General features: G+C 33.3%; 1 protein-coding gene across 6 annotated transcripts in view; it reads right to left on the reverse strand.

Annotated features, from left to right (window-relative positions):
• LOC139988636 (uncharacterized) overlaps positions 1 to 23682 on the reverse strand; it is a 75868-nt gene extending 52186 nt beyond the window's left edge. For 2 of the 6 annotated variants that reach the window (XM_072006289.1, XM_072006288.1), the window contains exons 1-3: positions 15829 to 15945; positions 15450 to 15642; positions 15220 to 15371 (exon numbers count right to left, since the gene is read on the reverse strand). Coding sequence is in view for 1 of the 6 variants with exons in the window: in XM_072006287.1 (XP_071862388.1) it covers positions 23395 to 23485 (91 nt within the window). In the remaining 5 variants the exon portion in view is untranslated. Of the gene's footprint in view, positions 1 to 15219; positions 15372 to 15449; positions 15643 to 15828; positions 15946 to 23394 lie in introns of those variants that run through there. The other 4 variants (XM_072006291.1, XM_072006292.1, XM_072006287.1 and 1 more) reach the window with 4 other exon arrangements.
• Between the last annotated feature and the right edge of the window lie 1604 nt (positions 23683 to 25286).

Below are 25286 nucleotides of genomic sequence, written 5' to 3' on the forward strand. Positions count from 1 at the left end.
GTCCTTTTTTTTTCATTGCAATCTTTTGTGTTGGAACATTATGAAGAATTAGGCGAGTAAATATCAGGTTTCTCTTTCGATTAGTGGTATAGTAAAATAATTAATTGGAAGCTATCGTACTGGAAACATTTCTTGACTGCATAAAAACGTCGAGTTCTTTCGCGCCTCAACAAAGTAGGAAGTCGTATGACTCAGTAAATTCAAACGCGACTCATTGAATGGAAGACATGACCCGCTGTGTGCGGTGATTTATCGCGTGTCGATCATCGATCGTATCGGCGGCCTTCTTAAAATTGCGCGTTAAACGGTGGTCGTGGCACGTTTTTCGCCAACAACTAGCAAAGTGATACGAAGTGTGCGGCTGTTTATGTAAATAGGCTCCCTGATACGATCGTCTTAAAATCAGGTGCGTGGTTACGGTTTTCGTGTGTAATTATCTCGACCTGTGCGTCACAGCTACCTAATTACACCGACGACGATTGAAACCGCTCGATCGGCAACACGCTGACCATGCGACCTAATCATTGTGCCTAACGGTGAAACTCGCATTAGGCGGCGCGTGATTATACCTGCAGCACGAGGATATCGCAGCTCTCCTGTCGCTCGAACCCTTCACTGAAGGTAGAGCACTAGGCTGCACGTGCCGGCAAACCACGTGTCGATCTACTTATCCATATCAGAAAGTATTTCAGTTCAGTAGCAAATTAAGCCATTAAAAAATGTAGAGTATCTTTCGATCATGTCTCTATTGAATGCTATTTATTCATGATACACCACTGTATTACGGTGTGCTAGTTGAAATTGCTAATATTGAAATATATATTTGACAATTAAATATGAGTATTAAGCTTCACACACACATGTATGCAATTTACAGAGTACTTCGTGTAATTCGGACAAATTATATCAGAAACAGACGTTATAAGGTAGAACTATGTAATGACGAAGAATGAATGATTTTATGCACCGGTTCATTTAAAAAGTACGATTATTTACTATTTAAAAGTACTTCTTCTTAATGGAAGCTCGTTAAAACTTTATTGACTTGTTTATCTCCAGATTTCGATTGCCGTTCTCTGCAAAGAGTTATGAAAATACCTATGTCTTAAAACTATTAGTTGAAAAATTACTTCAGCTTGAAATAAGGCGAATGACAAGTATTTTAATGCGTATAAGTTATTTTGGTATTCCACTTCTATGTTTCCTTTCTTTATTCGTTCTATCAATATAGAATACGCTATCTCTGAGGACATAGAAATATTTGTCTTATATTTATGAATTTAAACTGGGTCATAGTGAAACTGAAACATGTCGAAATATGTTAGCGAAATGATTATGATTTCAGAACTACGAAAAGATTATTTTATTCAAGTTTCTTTGATTTAAAAATTTTTTTATTTTGATTTCGAAATGAGTGGCGATGATCGAAATGACCTCGATTCTTCAGACGTTAATATGCAGATCTATGGAATATATAATGTACTAGTTCCCTCTAAATTTAGATGGAGTAGTAACTCTAATAACAGTAGCATCATATTACCAGAAAATTGAAATAATATATTAAAAATCGATTCAGTGATCTTTATATAATGCAATATGACATTATCTATCTATAATATACCAAATTAGTTTATAGTACTGTCCTAAAAAAATACGTGACTCTGAAAATATCGGTATTGCAAGAGAATTCCATGCTATTTGCAAATTTATGAAAATTCCACATGGTAAGAATGACTCATGCAAAATGTGGTTTAGAGAACAGACGGCAAGAAATTATGGTAAAAAAATTCAATCGTTTGCCAAACTGAATTTATGATAGAATTTATGACATACTAGACTTAGCGCTGTAGCGAAACTCAGAGACATACATAGATAGATGGTTTTACGAGATTCGTGAACTATTCGGAGTGATCCACTTTATCGCGAGATAGCGGTTAGTGTCACAAACGACTCTGTCCAGAATAATATATAGCAATTTCATTTCGGGGTCAAATATTTCTTTCTCTCCCAGAGATTATCATGATTTCGAAGTTACGCTCTTTTCGTATAACACACAGTAGAATTAAACACATGATGACGATCAAAACTTTTTAACTTTGTTTCTATCTTGAATATTTCAATCATATTTTGGCAAATTAAACGAATATAAATGATAGTAAATAACAGAGACTGTCTAGATATTTGCTTGTAAATGATTAGGATAAGATACTTTTTATAATTTCACAATATTTGCTTTTTTATAACGTTGTAGGATATTTGATACTTTTATTTTGCTTTGATAATTCTGATTCTTTTAATTGTAATTTTAATTTTTTCTTTTGAAAGTTGTTATAATTAAAATCTCGAAATTCACTTGTCAGATTGAACGATTTCGAATTATCAATTTAATAGCATACCACTTTTTACACGTGCTATTCAAAGATAAATTAAAAAATAATAGATGTAAGAACTAACAACACATTGCATGGATTAGGCAAAGTAATATAAAAATTTATCACATTTTCCACGATACATGCCATGACGATTCGAGTATTCAGTGAACTTTTTTTGATCCTACGCTTACGAATAGCGACTGCGCGAAGTGCTCTTACGTTAGAAAGAAATAGTTGGGCTGCGTTCTATATAGAAACTGTGTCCGATTTCGAAACAACGAGCACGCGTTTCAGGAATAAAAAGCAGCAACTCGAACCATTGCTAAATCGAAAAACAGGGAGCAGTGACATCAAACGTGACTAGCGAATTCTGTGGAATCGTAGCATGTTTTCAGCTGGCCAAACGTATTCTGCATTCGCGGTTTTAGCGTTTGTTTTGTTCTTCAGAGAAATATACGAAACAAGTGAAACCGATACAAAACATAACACAAGCACGAGCTACGAAATAAGAATAGTTAACTGGAAGTATAGCGTCGCACAAATCACACCCTACGGCGTTACAATATCGTTAATTTTGATTGTACGCATAATAAGCTTATATTGCGGTAATTCTCGACGGCTTTCTAATCCGTAAATGTTTCTTGAATTAACGGACAGAGTTAACTAGATTCCAGTTAACAGCCCTGGTAAAACCTCGAATAAAATAGGTGTAGAAGTAAACAATGTAAATAAATCTGTCAAAGCAAGTTTAAAATAAGGAAAACGACGTTGGAAGCGCGTCGAATTTCAGTCTAACCGTACCAGAACCGAACATTCCTTAAACATAAAAGTTTTTGCGCTCACTTTCAGATCGGAGTAACGAATCAAAACATAAGTGTTTCCGCGAAAACAAAGAAACTTGAATAAATCTTGCGAAACTGCAGTGAAACTAATCGTTTTACTGTGTAAGATGTAATTACTACTGTGCATATTAGATATTTAAATTTTATAAAGAAGTAAAATTGATTGTATAAAGAAGAAGAATATAATTTTTATTTTACGAGTTCAGTATGTAGCATGTGTATGCGTATGTTATGTATTTATATATAGGATATAAAAAATATTTCACTACATAATTCTTACGAAAATTATAAAAAGGTTATAGAGAAATATCCAAAATGTTATGAGAATTTATATATATTTTTATTTTAACAAACTTATTTATTACTATAAATATACATATGTAAAATATATTATTGTAAAACACGCTAAAATCACGGAAAAATACAACAGACACTAATGGCAAAATATAACTTGTTCATTAAATCTTGATAATAATCTTAATAATCATGTACTCTCAAACGTGAAATTATTTAGATTGCATACTAAGAATAAGGTTTCTGACACATGTACAGTTCTCTCGTTATCGCGATACAAGGAATTAGCTACATTTCTTGCCTACAGTAGACCATTAATTGACAATTATGGAAATAGCTACTGTCGGAAAAAAGTGAAAAAGACTAATCTATGCATTCAAAGAATATTTATCGGCGTGCAGCACGAGACAAGAACAATACCCATTAAAGTGCATTCCACAGGCACAGCTCAAGGCCTGCCGTGCAAAATTGCAAGGCACTTTTAAAAAACCTACGTAAGTCTCGTGACCCTAAGTATATTCTTACGCGCATGAGTATAGCTCATAGCCGATAAAGAGTATTAGTTTGATGTTATCATGTTTCAATTAAAAGCTGGATTAGATTGAAGGCAACTAAATTATTAGTTGCAAATCATAAAACGTTTTTCAAAACATTTACATACTAATTACTGTATAGAACTATGACATATGTAATATGTAATTAACTTTAGATAGTTACTAACATATCTGAAAAGAATAATTTTGTCAAGTGGAATGTTAAATTTTATATAAAACAAATATTACTAGGGAGAGAGAGAGAGACTTAAGTGTAACTTCAGTTAAACTGTTATTATTTCATCATCACTTACATTCATTTTTAATACGCTATTTATCTTCTAAAACGCATGTAATATACGAATAAGCAATCGTCCACAATTAACAGAAAAAATTACAAGAATAATGCTCCTAGAACAAAAACGTTCTCTCACTCCATCACATTAACTTCAACTGACTAATTTATTTATTACAACATAAACTAGTCTATTAGCTTTTTCTTTAACTGAATTGTGTCTGACTAAGTACGAGTTAGAGACAAATGAGAAAATAGCACGAACTAAACAGATTTATCCTCTAACCACATTGTCTAACTGTTATGAGCATAAAAGCTTGCAAATATCATGGTTAATAATATATTATGCCCGTAAATTAAGAATATCAACAGTTAGCAGCTACAACAGTCCTATCTTTCATTATTAATTTTATTAGATCTTATAGCATCAAAGAAAAAAATAGCGCATACAGCACAATATTCGCTTGCTGTACTAGATCTACGCATGATGATGTACAGTAGTTGTAAACCAGATTGAGAGACAATATGTAGTTATCTATATAGTGATACAAGCTTATGAATTCTTTTTTTTTCAAAGTGTATCGTATTAAGAGTCAATTAATTAGAAATTGTGAGAAGTTATAAAGATTAATGAAGGAATAATAAAAAAAAATTAAAATACACGTGAAGCATAGATAAATATTCACATTCACGTGAAAGAAGGAAGACCACATTTAGTTATCTTAGTGAACTCTCATAAGGTTAACAAAACTGACACAGTTATGCAAATTCATATTTTCCTGATCACAATTGAAAAAGTAACCTGAACAGAGATTTTCGCCTGTTATCATGCATTTATGGGAAATTTAAGAATAAATAAATGTATACAAGTATATAGATAATGCAAAATTATACAAATCCAATACTATTTCGAACCAATTAGAGGTAAATTGAGGATGCGAGCAAAAACAACATTCCAAGCCAATAACTTTTCTCTATATTATATGATGGAAGGAATTACGTGGGAGACCGAAGAAGTTGAGTTGAAACAAGTTTTCCAGACAACGGCTGTGACCGAGAAAAAGAAGAAGGTGACGTGGTGCATTGCTTGGCGACTTTCCGTGCCGGTCAGCCGATCGAGTCACGAGAGTTGCACGATGCGCTACGTGCTACGTGGCATCTCGACGTTGTATCTCGGGATTCGATTCAAGGACTTGCAGCGTGTTAAAGTTCACCACGCTCTCGGAGTCTCGCAAGAGCTATGCTATCGTGGGTGCAAGAAATGCATCGCACGTTGCACCACGATCGACGAGTAAAACGTTTGCCATCTTCTCACGTGACCGATACTCCTTACTCGCGTCGTTATTATCTTAAAGCCAATTAGAAGCACCTGAGAAATAGGGATAACTGCATTCTGATTCATCGTAAGCCGGAGCTACTACCACTGTCAGTGCATAGTACTTCACGATCGTTGGAATTCTTCTCCTTTATCTGATGTTTGTTACGGGAACGTCCAGAAGGTCTGTTTGCGAATTGGAAAACGTAGAGAGCTGAGAGGCTGTTCTCACGAAAGGTCATCTGTAGCGAATTCAAAATGGCTCATGAACGTTGCTGATTGTAATTGGCTCGCTTGCGGCTAATTCTATAACTGACAATTCACGGCCAGATAAAGTTCCCTTCCGTCGAATTATAAGAACGTTTATTAATTTGATAAATCTGAAAGTAGCTTAAAATTAGATCAAAGGATTTTTCGTTTCAAGCTACACGAATTGCTCTAAAATTGTTTCCGGAAATTATATTTTAACGTAAAGGAGGTTTATCTGAATCTAACAGTTCTTCGGTTTGCACGGAGGTATATTTATATACGTGTCGCAATTTATTTTATTCGGTAAAATTTAGTAAAATAAATTGAGGCACATATATAAAATACATTTCCGTACAAACCGGAGGACTGTTATGTTAGATCCAGATATGTTTTCTTTACATACGTACAAACTCCTAATTACTAAACTACGGACTTCTCGAGCTGTTCTGAAAGTTGTTTGTCAACTTACATTTTAAAATACAAACGCTTTTTCGTTTCAAAGATTAAACGAAAAATTTTATCGATCTTATAATCCTGCCTTTGGATAAATATTTTTAAGAACTACTTAAAGATGCAGATGTTTAAACCTTGATAACGAGACTTCCTAATCCATGTTTACCAATATTTTCTTTTTTAGTTTTTAATACCGCTTTCTTGATAACAATCTATGTGTATCTACCGTATTTACGAGACAAAATGGTAAAATATATGAAGCAAGCAGGCAGTAATGTTGACGTCGTAAAACCATGATACTGCAACCCTTAACTCTCCAGATATGCATATGCAATCTCTGCCTCTCTCTTGCCTTTTTATTCACCCTCTGATAACGTTCCGGTTTTCAGGATGAAACTCGCTGTGTCCTATTCGTTTTCATAATTGTTCTGAAATTTACGACCTATCAAACTCAATATGACATCTGAAGTTAACGTTCTTATAGCGACTCTGTGATTTATAATCGGTCGTAAACTTAATAAAGAGACGCATATCCATAAATTTTACTTTAAATACTTCTTAGAACTCTATTAGCTTCTGAACCCATCTGTTTCCGTAATTACAATTTGGATTTTTTTAAGATATATGGAATTTACTTCGTAATCTTTTTTTAAGTATAATATTTTTAGACATACGATATATTGAAATCAAATTCACTGATTTATTTAATGAGTGAACTTATTACAAATTCGTCTTTTTAATATACGTTTTCCTATAATTTCGAAATTCGTTAATCCAAGTATACTACTTCGCAGTAGGAACTTAATTATGACGTTACTAAAATTGCTATCAAATCGTAATTATACATATGTATATGGATCTCATGAACATTGTTCTTAAGAATCGAAAGGCAAGCTCGTACGCGAGCCGTACAATTTTTCACAGTAGAAATTAAACGCTGACCAAGACAGTAATAATTTATGTAATCTCATTCGACGCTGCATGCAACGAGAACTTTGTAATAAGCCACGATCCGCATTGGAGTCGACTGTCTTAATTGCTAAACCGTTGATTACTGCTATACCGTAATACATTCTAAATCATCGCGTCGACGGCTCATTTGTATCTTTGTACGTATTACCAGTAGTGGAACAATGTCTTGCAATCACACTGATTCGAAAAATTGCAAACGAACGTAGCCAACGGTGATTCAGAAGAGTAGTAAAATAAATATGCACGCTGCAAATGTAAGCTTGTCATGATTGCCTCTCATTTAAACAAACTAAACGTCAAAAACATTTATGTATAACTTATATGTAACGAACATATACATAACGTTTTAATGTATCATAGACCATTACTAGTTAAAAAAAAAAATGCATGTATCGGGCAAGGAATAATATGAAGAGATGATACTAATCCCTTTGTGTTGATTACTAGTATAAAGTGAGTATCCTGTTACTATAGTTGTACGTAGACAAGATAAAATATATAGAAAAGATGTTAGAGAAGAACTTCCTGAGAAGATAAAAACATCTATCACGACCTATTTATTACACAAAAGTATAACCATTTTTGAGTCTAATGTAAGAACGTTTCCCTCGTACGAATCTATATCTATATAAGATTTCTTTTCTTATTTTTACTCAAAGAATACACCGACACGACTTTGTAAAATAGTCTTAAGATATCCTATGAATATGTACATAGTTAAATAGATTCACTTACGAAGACATTACTCATTACGTCTAACATTCGCAAGGAGTAGTACGAATATTACACAATATGAGACTATTGATAATCGACAGTGACAAACAGGGTCAGAATGAAAGGAATGGCCTGCGAGCGAGGAGAAGTGGTTCGAGCAAATCGTGGGTGTAATGGTATCCGGTAGTAATATAACGGCAATATATGGGAGCGTTCTTATTTTTGTAGTTTCGCGTCACGGCTTGTCGCGGAGTGGAATAATTCTCGCCAGCAAGCAAGATCAAGGGAATCTGGTTTTCTTAAGCAGTAGGTGCAGTTTCAAGTGTATTCGTGCTTATCTGGACGCATTGCCGTATTTGCATGAAACCGTGGCGTATGTTAGCCGCCGCTTCGTCTCGTGACGAAGAGTACGATAGGAAAACGGCTCCAGTCATTGTGCTCGCTTTAGAACACCGCCACAGATCTTATCCTTTAATCACGACCGACCCGCATAAATGGATTCTTAGATTCCAATCGTCGCGTTCTTTCGCTAGCCGGCTATTATGCATCCTGAACAATTGCGTTTACACGTAGAGGCGTCAATGCACGGGAATGATTTTTTCACGGCACCGAGAATTGCGGTGAAACGTCGAATAGAAAGCTGTCTGGTTTCTACAGCATTTGATATGTGTAATTAACAATTTCACGTTAAGATTTAATATAATAAATTTTTTATACATATAGTGGATATTCATCGGTATTTCATTTTAGTATTATAGTTGTGTATCTCTCAGTTGAACGGTAAAGAAAATTGAAAGTGGACTGCTGGATAATTTGGTCAATGTCACCTCTACGAAAGTTTAACTTTCTCTCAAAGAAATTCTACACTGCAATGAAGGTATACGTTTCTCGGAAAGAAACAAAGTTAAATAGCGGAACCTTGACTTCTTACTCGTTTCGTAGGATATATACTACGTAGTTGTACTTTTATAATGGTTAATGAGCAGCATTGTGCATTTATTAATCAAATGGCACATACGATTATTAGTTCTATAATGATTTATCAAAGACGCAAAAAGATTTCTATAAGAAAGCCGTTTATTGTAATGAGGGGAACTTAATAGAATATTTGAATTATAAGATGCATTTAATAACGTACATACATACAATATATGTATGTATTATATGTATGTTGAAATAATAAATTATCTATAAAACGAATTATGTACATCGTTCATTGGATGCAGTCGACATTACAGTTACTTTGTAATGACAAAGATCGTCTAATAAATTTTCTACCAATGTGTTTTACCATAGCATGTTTTACTCTATAACCGCGTGCTCTGCATGTATGAAATTCATTAATCATAGTTTAACCTGCTTTCGTGGCGTTGCACCGATATTTTAAAATCATTTGATCCGTATGATATATACGTTTAACAAATATTCACCTTGGTGAGGGAAAGGTTATTAAAGCACGAGCGTACTTGACACACGAATTTATGCTACATTAACAAGTTTACGATATCGTTTCGGTCAACCACGCACACAATCTTCTTTCTATACTTGCTTTTACTACTTTATGCACATTCATCACCTCTCGCCCGTTTCTTTCACCCTCTCACTGTTCTAATATCCACTGGTTCTGCAAGTAAAAACTGACCGGCACCATACACTTTAAACTGTCCCCTACTTAATTGAGAAATAAGAGACAATTTTCCACCTGTTAAGGTATTGCAAACCTTCGTTCACTGAGAAAAATGCGTTCGTAAAAAAAAAGAGATTATAAGCCGGTTTCTGATCATTTAATTGATCATAGTCCTAGTATCGGCCGAATTTGGTTTCATGTTTTTATTGATTAGATAATGAGTTCTTGGCAGAGTCCTGAAATGAGCGATCGACGCGTTTTTCTTTATCATTATTACAATATATTTAATATATTCGATATATATATTCATATATTTGGTATATACATATATTAAATATATGTCATTTATTATTATAAGTTGATCTATTTATAGAATATTTGAATTTCAATAATTATTTATACAACATAGAAAGAAATGAATTAAACAGAATACAGGCAATGCAGGTTAATAATCTGGTGATTACGTGACATCGTTGCGACAAGATTTGCAAACATGTTCTCGCATGTCGTACACCTTCAATTTTCATTGCATATGTAAATATGTAATACATGGAAAGCATGGTAACAGAACACTTGTCTATTTAGGTTGAGTGTCATTTGCCCAGGATTACTTAAAGATTTGTAATTAATATTTGACAACATATATTTACTTGGATTTAAAACATCGAACCTATCATAACTTAATAACCGAATCGCTTTTTATGTCACATTTATCGAAATGTTTTCGTGAATCGTAAACGTAAATCAGGAAACAGGAAAATTAAGGAAATAGTAAACCTTGGAATTTGAAATACGTATCCTAAACTGAGAATGAACTGTTTTTGCATATTCACTTTCTCTGCCCTCGTTTTCCTAATTTCAAGAAAAAAGACAAATAATGATATTCGAAAATTATCGTCTTAACTTAAACTTATACGTAAACTTAATTGAACGAAATTTTTATAAAAATATTATAAATTAATTTCTTATATTTAATTAATCCTGATATTCTATTCAGGTTTACACGACTCTAAATTAAATTTATATTTCAACAAATATTGTTAAAACATAGATAGAAATACAAATTAAAAGAGAAAAATTTATTGTTAATGAATAGTATCGCAATTCTTCCAACATGTAACCATTTACTCGGGCAAACGTTAAAACAAGACAATCGGTGACAAATAATAACGGAGAGCGTGGGTGTGAATTTTTCAAATGCCCCAGAGATTACTCATTGTCTTTCCCTCTTTGTTCGCCTGCTAAGCTAGGCATGATTGCATCTTTACATTCAAGGATGACTGGAATATATAAGCGCGACATGCACGAGTGGTGATCGTTCGACCCGAAGTCTCGACTTGTTGACTGCATTCGAAGCCAGTTAAGAGATACATAGTACAATGCATACATGCATATATCGAATGGCGTTAAAAGCTCAACCGCTGGAAAATAGTAGTACGATACATTTGGAAATAAGAGATTGATAAAAATACCAAATTTATGATCCATAGTTAAAATACGACAATGAAAAAGAACTATTCTGATTCAAAATTCATGTTCCATATCTTAAAACGATATAAAAGTAACATAAAATTTTTATGCAATCATATAAAAGTATTATCAAATGATATCAAACTTAATATACTCGGACTTTGTTAATTATATAAATGTTCTAATGAATAGGAATGGTGTACAAATATTTTTTATAACCATTGTATATAAATATTCTTCGATAAAAATGACCGAATCTTAAAAATAAATTCACATATCTTCTTTTTTTAATTGACGTATCTTTCTATATAAAGTAACAGTGAAAGGAAAATGAAAGTCAAACTTGTTGAGGTGTTTTATGGAAACTTTAAAAGTGTACGAGTTTTAACTTCACCGTTTTAATGAACCTTAGGAAAATCGGTACGGCTACAGGAAACTAGGAGAGCACTTAAACGTGCACGAAGACGAACAAGGAGATGCACGTAATCTCTCAATTTCTCTCAAAGAGAAGCGTTATGAGATCTATCTTACGACAGTCCTTTTTTTTACACCACCAAGTGGCACATTCTCGTCGCCAAGAATGGACAACGTTGTAACGAAACTCGTCAATCGACGTCCCTCTGCGTCCTTTCGATCGCGTGTTTCTATTTTACTTAGCATTTGATATTTGCCAATGTTACGAAACTTTACGGTTTCACCCGCATATCTATTTGCGTGCAGCAAAATTCATGCGCTCATTGGAAATGAACAACGCTTGTATAGTTCGAACTGTTTCAATCACATTTTGTCGGAGTGTACAAAAGTTAGAATTGCTTTATAATGATTGGATGTATAGTTTCTGAAGAAAAATAAATATTATCTGAAGTGATAAGGTCATTAGAGATCTAATTAATATGTAATTATATCTAATAATAATATTTAATTCTATTTTAAATATGTTAAATACCTAATATGGCCTGTATTTTATTCCGAAAGTATAATTGCGCGTTTCAAAACCGGTATAAAAAACTTTGAAAGATTATTTAAGAAATTTTGAGTAAAAGCCACGCAAATGTACAGCCTACTGTTAATATTCAGGTAGTTGAAATAGAAAATTTAATATCTTACTGCTGCGAGTTTATTTCGCTGTCTTTCAACCGAAAGGGCACATCATGAGTACTTATTACAAAACTGACAATAAGTTGGAAGTAAATGATATCTCATATTCTCCTGTCTCCTCTTAATTTCTTACCATTTATTAAGTTTATAGTTTTACGATAGTAGTAAAACTTTAAAATCCTTTAACTACCTATATAAGTATGAAGAATCTGATTTATGCTCGTGTCACTCTTTTTCCTTGTAATGGACCTCTAAGCAGTCTCTCAAAGTTTTTATATCGATATATGTACTTATTTACTCTATCCACGTTCTACCAATATATCTCTTAATAATTCAATTTTAATTGCGTGACGTAGCAGAGAATTTTTTCTTTTATTAGAGCAATTTGGATCTCCATAAAAAGATTTCATAGTGGTATGGCCAATAAATTTAATGCTAGTCACGTTTATGGTATCGTTCGTTTTATTCAAGTGAAATCATTTTTAATTATTTCCTCTTAAATGGATTCCAATAATCACTAAGATTGCAATGTGACACCATTTAGCTGGGTATAAGAAACTAGAATATTAACTCGGTCCGTCTTAAACGCGGATGTCAGCACCTGTTACTTATGAACCAATAGTCGGTCTTTAACAGAACGTTAAATTCAAGGCGGCAAAGTAGGACCGCATTCCGACCAACAAGGAGTCAAGTGTCGTGCAACTTATAAGTGGCCAATAAGTGTAATTACTTATGTAGGCTTAGACTAAGGTCGACCTAGAAAACCGGACAATATTAATCATTTCAGAATCCTGATCGTGCGAATACTAGGTATATATGAAAATATACGTGTTTGCAGGCGAGACGTGCAAGAATTTTCGTATAACTGCATATGCGTGATCAACATATTTATTTCTCTAAGCTATATAGATATATGGATGAGACAAAAAAAAAGACACTTTAATAGCGTCATTATTGTTTGCTACAAGATATGACATTGACTTATGCGAAATAAGCTGGCTTTCAACTTTACCTATTCGACTATATGTATGCAGTACGTAAGTGCATAGCTCTCTGTGCACTTGAAAAATGATTAAGCAGCACGTGCTTGCTTAACTTGTAGATACTGACGTCGATGAATTTTGTATCTTGCGCTATTATACAGGTTTTCTCCTAATAAAAAATTATACAGAGGCAATCTAATTAATCAAATTTGGTAGATGTTTTAAAGATGTTCTATAAACTATGTCTATGATATTTTATAAGCGAAATAAATCTCTACATAGGTTTCATTTCTGTAGTTGAAAAAATGTCTTTCATTCAAATATTGGAAAATCATAATTTTTTAATTTATATCGTATAATTTAACAAATTACTACCGGTGACATTAAACATTCTAAGACACTATTTTTAACTTTCTTATTATGTTCAATTCCTTACGTACACATATGTAAGTTCCAAGAATATTTTTTTTCGCCGGTATTCTTTGAACCTTTTCTATGGTCAGTTTCGGACCATTCCAGACAAAGGTATCGAAGTCTTTTGACCAAAAACGACGCGAGTACTAACGTCTCGTATGATTCATGTATATTTCATCGTGTTCACGACGAACGCGACAGCAAATCTATACGTTCCCTTGCCTTAGAGAGACAGAATGTGCTTGGCTGGTGCACGTGACTATGCTCGGCGCAATGTTTCGCGTCACGTGCATCGGACAGTGCACCGACTGCCACGCTCTCGTGCACGTGAATTCTGCATAAAGGAGCAACGGTATCGACACTTTTATAGCTGGAGAACAGAAATCAGGTCTGTCCAAGCTCGCGCCACTTGTCAATCGGATTAATAACATCCGTTGCAATGCCTTAACCTTTCGTGTAATTAAGGTATATTTCTTTAACACTACAGCTACTGAAACATTGATCTTTCCTTTTTTTTTGTTAGTTATGAACGATAGCTGACATGAATGCAGGCTGATGAACGCAGGTGTTTTAGACAAAGTTAAAATATTGACTTTTATTGAGATAGAAATATGATTATATTATATAGCTAATTATTTTCATTATACCATTTAAATCTGAATATTTTATGTATAAATATATTCAGATATGTGTTATGAGTCTGTAGTTTTAATGTTAATACAAGTTGTATTAAATTTTACTGCATTAACATTAAATATAACGAATATTTAAAATCAGACAAATTTTTAGAGAATTGATTTGAACTCGACATTAGCATTGTTGTTTCTTTAGTGAAATTAATAATGTTATGCAAGTGTTATGAATTTTTATTAGATAAACAGTCAAATGATAGTGATAAATTGATGTTGTTTGCAATTATGTTATGCAATAACAGTAATGGGAAAGAATGTTACTAACGTAGTATGTCTAGTTTAATTTTAGTTAAATGCAATATACTGTTGGTTTAAGATTAAGAAAAATAAGAAAATACATTAGTATTAGTTTAGAAAGGGTTGCTTAATAGTATGTATTACTTTAGAAAGGTTAGATAGAGAAATATAGAAAGAGGGTAACCAATGAAGACGTAAACGACGAAGGAAATGCGTGAGAAGTGAGAATTTTTCACAAAAACGGGCATCCAGTGTTTAACCTGCAAGGTGCGGTCATGAGAGAATTATAAAGCACTAATAACTCAGTTTTAACATATAGAGTTATTCATGCAGTTGCCACAAGTAATATCCTTTAAATAATTCCATCCAAATAATTTCTTGCTTGTATATATACATATGTTAAAGGAGAAAGATGAATGGTAAGAAGATATATTTTTCCACAATTTCGTTTTCTTTTTTTTTTTTTTATAAATGTAACATATAATGCAGTCTTTTAATAACTGATGTACATATTTTCCTTTTTACGCATTGGTTATAGTATTTTGATCTGCTTAAGGTATAAGTAATATTGTATGCCAGACAATTACTTGTTTCACTATTACCCTTCCCTTTCCTTCCTTCAATCATTTAACATTTAATTGACTAATTTAATTATTTACCTGGTTGCTAGATTGTTGCACGCTGGTCTTGAAATTTCAATTGTTCGCGAAAGCCTGTATTTGTGTTTCACTCTATTAATGGAACGAATATCGCACAATGGAAAGAAACAAATCCATTGCCAATGAAACGCGTATGTGCACGATTGCATTCTCTGTAAACACACCAGATAGATTAATATCGTGCAAAGATAAATTCATTATAACGTAATACTGGAGAAATTATATCTTACAGCGTTCCGAATCTTTGCAGAAAAATTGCCAAATAAACTTGCTCACAAACTTTGTCTGCTCATCAAGACGAATTTGTACGTTGACAAACGCAACAACTGATCATTCTGGTCGATACAGATCGATGACTCGAATCGAACATATTCGAGCTGGAACGCGATATTGACTCATGAATGTATTCTTTCGAGTTTCTTTCTGTGATAAAGTGCGTGAAAACATCGTAGAAAAATAGTTTACTTATCATAGTATAAGCGTACGTTTAGATATGCGATAATACGAAAGGAATACCGCGCACCGTGTGTAAAGAAAGGGTTAGGCTATGTTCGACTGGAATATCGTTCAATAGGCGTGGTGATATATTTTAGATGCAAATCTACTTACTCGATGGCCGAAATAACCTCTTGTAATATGTTGCGTTTTCCCTTAATGAATTTTCTAATCATTTCACTTCGAACGTTTCGCTCGACTGTGTAAACTACGCGATCACCTTGAAGTAGTTCCAGTGAAACTATAGTGTATGTATGAGGATGTTCGTCGCGACACGCCATCTGCGTCGCTCAAGTATAACTATCGTCAGTATGAAATGGCATCTCGATTTCGATATGTTTACGTTTTGTACGGCTCGATTCTGTTCGCGACAAAAACATTGTATTTATTCGGTATTACTTACTCAGTGAATGGTTTCGGATTAAAAAGTGTAAAGTGTAAAGTTTCGGTGACGAAGTATCCTTTAACTGCCAGTACCAACGTGCGATGGAATTAAGGAGAATGCAGTGGAACAATCGAAATTATGGTATGTAAGTGTCTGTTTCAATTATCGTTATGATCTGAATAGAATAGAATATGGCGGGAAACGAACGATACTGCGGAAAACATATTGCGTATATTTTGATAACGTGTTTTGATTTCGACGCAATATACGTAATATACGTATTGTTTACGATGGAAGGAACGAACCGATATAGCAACGACGAAAATCATTAATGAGAATTTGTGATATTGTCGTAATGCAACGATTGGTAAACGGCGTTCTTTTATCGAATAACATTCAATTTAAGCAATAACAAAAAGCAACTTTAGGCTCGCATAATTTTATCTATACAAATATAGCAAATTTTATAAAAATGTTTTATTAGAAAACACCGTTCCAGAAATATCGTTATATTAGAAAATATTGTTCAATTAAAAGTACGCTAGCTAAAATTCATATCATGAAACGTCTATAATATACCTCCTAATTAACACGAACATAATAGAGTTCGTACAATTTAATATCAATTTTTTTGTTACTTGTTTGTAAGTCCATTTTAGAAAAGTTTGAAAGTAAATTGAAGTTAAAGTTACGAATAAAAAGAAAGTTCGCGGTCATCGATGTAACATAAATTATACCAAATCCACCATGATTCACGCATCCTTTATACTGCAATTTAAATTTACGTAACCACTGCTTGAATTCCATACAAATTCGTAAACTCATCGATATTAAATTCCTAAACTATGAAAAATACGTTTCCTAGTTCTAATAAATGAACCATAGAATTTGTTTATATAATAAGAATCGAAAGCAATATTCTGCATCGTTCATGAAAGGAAACTACTCGTGTGGACTTTACCAATTCTCATCATTTTCTTTAAAACGATACATAATGTCACCTCGAATGATGCAATCCAATCAAGAAAGTCAAACTTCCGCAATGTCCACGATTTCTTTCCACCGTGGAATTAAGAATAAGTTCTTTAGGGTAGTTTCTCAAGCGAAAATGGGAAGAAAGAAGAAACAGAGTTACCTCGCGGCAATATAAACGACAGTGGGCCAATTCCGACCTAATAATTGGCAAGAAAGAATGTGTCATACTTGCGAAAAGTAAAAAGTATATTAGTAAACTGGTGGGACAAACCTAACGTTTAACCCCCACTATAGTCTCGATAAATCACGGTAAAAATATATCGACTGCTTAACGATGTTGATTGCTCGAATGAATTCGATTCGCATAGTCCTTTGGGGTCTCGTTCTGGCATTCGATACAATAAACCATACTTGTCCTTTTTTCTGCGAATCTACGAGATACATATGTCGTATATTTACTATAGTATAGAAAGTTGATGTTTAAATCGTTACATTTCTAGAAGTCGCTAAGATTTCTCTAGCATTGCCGCGCATTCGAAAAATCCCTCGAGTACGAGATCATGTTCGAACCACGAAAACACGAGCAGGAAGAATAGCGTTGTTACGACAGTCTCTCAGATTGCTACAGGTATTGCTGCCTCGAAAAAAGTACACGCGTAATTAACCGTAGACACTAACGACGGGATCAACTTCAATATACGTGCTTATGAATTCGACTCGCATCAAAATTGACTATTTGATAACCGAGAAAGATTATTTTTAATGAAAATGAAACTTCCTTATAAAGTTTAGAACTTCTTTATCCACTCTTGGATTCTGCTTCGGAATATTCTTATTTCCCAGAGTACTCATAGTGGGTTCAAATTTGTCGTGTTTAGATTCGAGTTTATTTGAATGTACCTACTGCTTTTCTTTTTCAAAATCGTTAGAGAAGATTCGAATATAGTCGGTCGACGTTCAAATCTATTATACTTGCGATGTACATACTTGAGCCCATCACTAGCAGACAGCATAGATCCACGATCTTTACAAATTTGCAATCCTATACATCGGACGTATCTCACTCGACCTAAATACGTGGGTGACTTACGTTCTAGTCCAAGATCCAAGTATAAAATGACTTCAGCAAATGACCGTTTGATCAGCTTTGGAAAGTAAACGTTAGCCATGGATACCGCTGCTTTCTCATTCAACTTTCTGTATCAGCTCAGTAAAGATTAAAAGTAAATTGCAAAACTTCTGGACGGATATATCCTCTCGGTATGAGTAAGTAAAATCTAATAAGCGAGTGCGAGTGTCAGTAGCGAAATTAACGATATGCACCTTCTACAACCTCGTTCTACTGCCGTTTTAATGGTTTTGTATTTAAAAACTCGTACTTCCAATTAATCCGTCAATGGTATTTGATGAAATTCTACATAAACAGATGCTAGAGATAAATTGATTCTTCGTGCTATATAAAGGAAAGTTGCAATTTTATAGCTTTGTTATAGTGCAAATACCGTTTGAATAAAAAACAGAAGTTGATTCATTTGATTCATATGGAAACGCTATTTAGTAAAAATCAGAATCTGATTTTTACGAATTATAATATACGAATTAGTAATTAGAGATAATCTCGCTGTATCTTACCACGCTAATAACCTTGGCGAACTGTAGCTGTCGTATGTGAGAGATAGTATATAATGGCAAATTTGCATACCCAGCGTGCTGAAGGCTCGTATACGGTAAATTCACTTCCGTGCATTAATTATGTAGCTTGATTTCACTAATAATTTACTGGATCGACGCGTTGTTACATGCACTTTGACACATTAATTCAGTTCCTTGTATGTAATTGATTGCAAATCAATCACACGTTTACAAAACACAGGCACTCGGAACTTGAAAAGAAGTTTCACTGATATTTCGTGAATGTAATTAGTTTTACGCGAAAACAGCTTTGAAGTATTATACGTATCTCTAAACAAGCGGTAAATTCAGACAGAAGTTAATTGGCTCATGTTATACAATAGTAGCTACTGTTTAAACTTCATTTAGAATTATTATTTAATATACTGAATAACTTGAATGTTCTTTATATTTCGGTATTTACGTATTATATATTATATAACGCTTATTATATATCTTTATATATTTTATATATTTTGTTTCTACATGAAATTCATTACAATGTTCCCGGAGAAAGATTTTCTATTATCTTCTGGCAACAAAGAAGTTTATTTATAAAAACGTGTTCGATACTTAGTAAAAGGTGTTGCAAGATTTAATGAAAGATATTAAATATATTCCTATAAATAGAATCCATCACTATTCTACTCAAAGATAGTATAAATAGATTCTCTGCATATATGCAAGTTAAATACATAGGTTACGTGAAATTTTAACTAGAGACAGAATTTCATAGAATTTAAAAATTTACTATGTGACAACGTATTCCATCAATGTCTCTCAAATGATTCTCAACATTACTGTTCGAAAGTATTTTTCTAGAAATACACGTCTTTGACCCTCGGTCGGAAACGAGTTTGATGATAGCCTCGTACCACACTGTGCTGTACAAAAGTCGCGAAGACGTCGCTGCGGTTAATTGACAGAACAGCCGGTCGCGTGAATCGAGCCGAGTGGCTGACGTGTGCACGAGACTCGGTCACACTTTTCCTTCGATGGTATTAACCCGTACGAGGAAAGGTGTACAAACACGGTTCTCTTTCTTTCTTCGTGGTTCTCTTTCCCGTTCATTGGCTATAGAGTCAGCACGTGCACCAGCACGTGGTATCATGTGCCGCACGTGATCGCAACATCAACGTGCTTATGGGGTCATTCTTATTCTTATTATCCTTCGTTTCTCCACGTTCACATCATCGTAATGCAGTTTCTCCATCGACGCCCGTTACTGAGCTTATAATAGATGCAAATAGATGTAGAATGTTCGTAAAATAAAGTTTTAAATAGGAGAAACACATGACAAGTACAATTTTGCTGATTTCCTGACTTTCATGTCATTTAATAGTCAGGAGGGTATACTTTAATATAACACAGAATAAAAGAGGAACAACCGATTCAATCCACAAAAGGAACCAAGCCTTTCAGCAATAGATAAAAAATTCACAAAATTTTATGAAAATTAATGGCATATCTAATATTTAAAATATAATAACCAATACTTTTGAAATTAATATTGTTAATGTAAATATTTTTCAGAAGAGAACCTTACAAAAAAATTTGATAAAAACACAGTTTTGATAATATGTGATTGGCTAGGGTATTGAATTTTAAAATTACTCTCATATGGAAAACGAAAAATATGACTTATGTCTCTTTCCTCTTATCTCTTCGTATGGTTTCCATCTATTATACGTTAATTTATAAATCTCAGCACCTTTGCTGTTAAATCGAATTTCTCTCGAAAAAAATGTATTCGCCAGTCTTTGCCTATTCGTATCTATAGATTATATCGTTATCGTGGTACCTTAGTTATTTGAAGCTGGCAACGGGACTTGTTCACGGACAATGCACAACTTCCTCGGCTCGCACAATGATTTCCTAGTCAGTATTAAACTGAACACGCGAGACTTATCAGTCAGTTTAAAGGAGGCTCTCGATAGATTAAACGTATAGGATAAGCAGGAAGCCGGAAATCCAACATACGAACGTTTGTCTTAGTCTATAGAACGTTCTACAAGTTGAATACATTAGTCTGTTTTATGATGTTAAGAGATACTGTATAAAAAATACCAACTTTTTCTGAAGTACGATTAGCGAGGAGGTTTTGTTTCGATGTGGAAAGTCATGCATAATTGCATGTTAACTTAAAATAAGTTTCATAAGTCTTAAGAAAGTTCCTGTGTTTCATATAAAGATGTTACGTAATGTCACACTGTCTGGTGAAAATAACACCGTTGAAAACAATGAAATTGCGATACATAGGGTGTATCAAGAAAGGGCCTAAGCTTTTAAAGGCTTGTTCTGCTTATTAGGAGAAATAAAAAGTGTTTGATAGATTCTCGAATTAATATTAGATAATAAAATAGATTCTAAAATCAATATTTTTTTTTTGAAAAATGTAATTTTGAATCTCCTTATAAGTATATTAATGATATTTGGTTTTTTTTTCAATGTATGTACCTACATTTAATATTCTATATAATTATATAAAGAATATTCCAAAGAAATAATAAATAGAAAGCAATTCTGCGAGAAGATCTCCAATAACATTATCAATAGACTGATATTGCAAGAAACAAAAACAACAAAAATAAACATTTTATTATGCATATAGAAGAGAATCTGCAAAATTGCAATTACCACTAATTAATTTACCTTCCTATACGAAGAAGATCGAAGAATATCGAAGAGCAAAATTGCAACCAATTAATTGACGTTCCTATACAGGGGAAATCGAAGAATACTGATGAGCAAATCGATATACGGATCCTATTAAGGAATAATAAACTAAACATTCTCATAAGGATATTTAACCTTCGTCTCATGGTTACGAGGCCAATTAAAAGCCGAGATGTAAACCTTCCTAAAATATTATGGAAATTTGACACTATTAGCAACGAGGATTCTCAATAAAATATGATCATCCGTTTATAGTAACGTAAATACGCGTAAATATACTTTATATATGCTTTTGACATTTTCTGAGCACAGAAAGTTTTAACGCTTCATTAAAGGATACGACATTGCTGTATTAAACCGTGACACGGTCACTCGTTGGTATTTAAATATCTTATTTACACGTTAAGAATAAAACAACTATTTAATACCTAAAAAATTCTAAATTTCCATAATTTTATTCATAATAAAATAGAATAATATCTAGTTACAACGAATAAAATTGACTACTCTATTACTATTACGATTACATTAAATTAATTACTGATTTACATAATATTTGAACAAAATATATGGAAAAAAATATTTGAATATAAATTTGATAAGATTGAGTGAATAATATTTTTCTATAAACAGAAATGATACAAGTAAGATATTTCTACGTATAAGGTGCTGTAGTCAGAAAACAACGGACATTTCTAGCTTCGTTCCAAGAAACTGCGCACGCGAGTTCAAGGTTTGGTATAAAAAAATAAAATGGTAGAGGGCAAAGAAGGGAAAGGTGATGCCTGCAAGGAAATTTTACTGTAACAATTTTGAATGCTGTCACGTATCGTGGAGACTGCTCACTGTACGAGATTATCGTGATTAGCATCTGTAGAAGGAAGTGTTCTACTTTCATGAGAGCGAAAGAGAAACGAAGAATGGGAAAAGGGTAGGGCTGTAATTGTCTGGAATAAAGGCGAACACGAGAGAAAAGAAATGAGAGAGAAAGAGAAAGAAGAAAAGCAGCGAAGATTAACGCTCTTGGATAGTTAATTGCAACGATTAGAGGTAGTAAACTTTACAGGATTTGCCTACTAGCCTGTGTGCACTAGATCAGATTTTCCGACACGAAGCAACGTACAATAAATTATTTCTTGTATGTACAGGTATATATACTATTTATGTTATTTTAGTTACAAGATATTCTTACTTTCATTGTTCTTCATTTAGCTGGTATCTATTTGTGTTGAGGCAAGCCAAGATAAATATATTATTCCAGCTAAGTTTACACGTTGAGATAAAATTTATGGTGAAAGATAATATATGAGATGAATTTATTTTTATTTGCAATAGTATAATCAATATATATGTGTATGCGTAGATATAATATTATAAAATGAAGGAAAAAATGCATTTTTATTTGTGGAGTTAAAATAATTTAAAATATACGCATAATAAGTATGTGTTCTTATGAAATTTTTCCATAAGAATCTATGAATGAAGTTTGTTCGAGAGATGAAATTAACTTGTCAAATTGCGAGAAATATCTTGCCATGCTTTATGAGCACAGTTCTTTTTATTCTTATTCATAAATGTGAAATAAATTATTGAAGTTAGCGCTTGCACACAGTCTCGTGACCAATAAGTAGCAATTTTAGGCGGCAATTCAAAGTAGCTACACAGCGTTCACTATATGCACGTATTAAAAATTACTGCACATACTTTTAAAACGTCGTATCGTTTATAAATAATTTCTTACGAAAATCTACACGTGAAAGTATCTTATAAAAAACCACTTTACTTCATCTCTTCACAAAAACACATACTTATTGTTGGGAAACTTTTAACTCAACTTCATTGCCTTCAAATACAACTCCTAACATATTTAATTCGTGTGAAATTAAAACTACCAGACATTAATTTATACGCACAAAAAATTAATAAACGAAGCAATTTGCATATAATATCGCAGAAGAAATTCGTTCACGTACCTGGTCTGAGTCTTCCTTGCGGAGGGTATCCTAGCACCTGTGTCCCAGTCAAAGATACGAGGATCAGAATTTTGGCAACTATCATCTTCATTGTCACTCCTAACCTAAGCCGCTCTAATCACAAATAGTTGGGGATAAAGATACCGAAACACGAGAAACGGTGAGTGGCACGTAACCGAATGTTCTGAGTTTCGTTGATGAAACTTCCGATTTATTGTGAAAAATCGTTAATTGACAATCTAAGTCTGCCGTGACGGTAGCCGGCAGAGCTCCTGCCGCTGTCGTACTGTGCGATAGTCTGGAGGGTCGGCAGGCGCTTTCACTGGTTTTATAGGTGCGCAGGAAAGCACTTCTTCTGGAAGGGGGGATTCTACACGACTCTTTGATACGTCAGGAGTGTAGTATATAGTAGAAGAATTATTATCGTAAAATATATTAGTTTGGCTATGCACGAAATTTTCGGGCAACGTGATAAGTGAATAAACACAGGGTAGATAAGAAACTATCATTCACTAGTAGATTACACAGAATTTATTTTAAAGGAGGCAAAATAATCTTTTATGAATAAAATTTTAGTAATGATTAATTATTTTTCTAAAGTTTCACATATCTATATTTCGTCTCATTACATTTATGTTAATATTGAATTATCTTCATTTACTATCATCTATATTAAATAGAAAAATACACATTTAAAAAAAATATATTAGTCAATTAACTATTATTTTATTAAAGTTAAATATAACTGGAATATTTCGTCGTATGACTTCCTCTGACAGTAAATGAGCACATATTCGAATATTGGGTCATATTGTAAAAACTTTTTTAATACTTCTGAAAAACCACGCATGTGTATGTATATGTTTCTAATCAGATATATCTAACTCTGTTACAAACCACCACGATTCACTGATAAGACACTAGCAAACATGGTGCAGGAAAAATAACAGAAAGCATGCAAACGAAGCATCTGACAGTTCAATAGAGGCGGTTTCGTTGTTCCGTTCTCTTAACAGTTTATACCAGTTTGACATACCCGCTCTGCTCATGCGACTTATCATCGTTTTACTGGATACGTAGATACTAACAATCGTGCTACCTCCGCCACATTGATCGATCGTTAAGTTCGCCTGGACATGAATTATGGTTAAAGTTACAAGATTCAGGATTTGATCGAACATTCCACGTTTGCTTTCGTGATATCGTTAGCTAGATCGTCGACGCTAGTTAGGAGGCAAAATTATCTATTTAAACGAGAAATCGATCTTCGATATTGTCGTTTCCGAGTACCAATCGGTAACAGTCGGTTTCTATTGAGAGATAGTTCGCGCCACTTTGTATATACATGCACAGGAACTAATATAGTTGATAGTAACAGTAGCAAGATTTATGGAATTTTTGATGAAATAAATTCTTCCTTAAATCGAGGAAACATCAAATGTACATGTAACTGCTTTGTTGATGTTAAAGGTTCTTTTATATGTTTCTTGAAGTATAAAGTAATTAAATTCGAAGATTATTTTTAATAACTAAAGATATAATTACTCATTTGCATATTATATAATTAATGCACTATTAATATATATTATATATTAATTACTTTATATATATAAATATAAACCCATCTTTATACTTTGCAAGAAGAATAATTAAAGCAACAGATCTGTTTCAGTAATTTGGTAGTAACGAAATAGATGAATGATGTGATGTTAAGAAAACCACAGACCTGGTGCTTCTCGAATCTTTTTATTCCCTCAGAGAAACGCCGTCTCGTTATATAGTCTTTAAGGTCTTAAAACGTTTAATCCGTGTTATATGTGAAACAAACACGCACGACCTTAATTTGTCAGCGTTTTTCTTAACAAGCAGGAACTTATTATTAGCCTACTTAT

The sequence above is a fragment of the Bombus fervidus genome, chromosome 6 (assembly GCF_041682495.2).
Source record: "Bombus fervidus isolate BK054 chromosome 6, iyBomFerv1, whole genome shotgun sequence".
Lineage (NCBI taxonomy): Eukaryota > Metazoa > Arthropoda > Insecta > Hymenoptera > Apidae > Bombus > Bombus fervidus.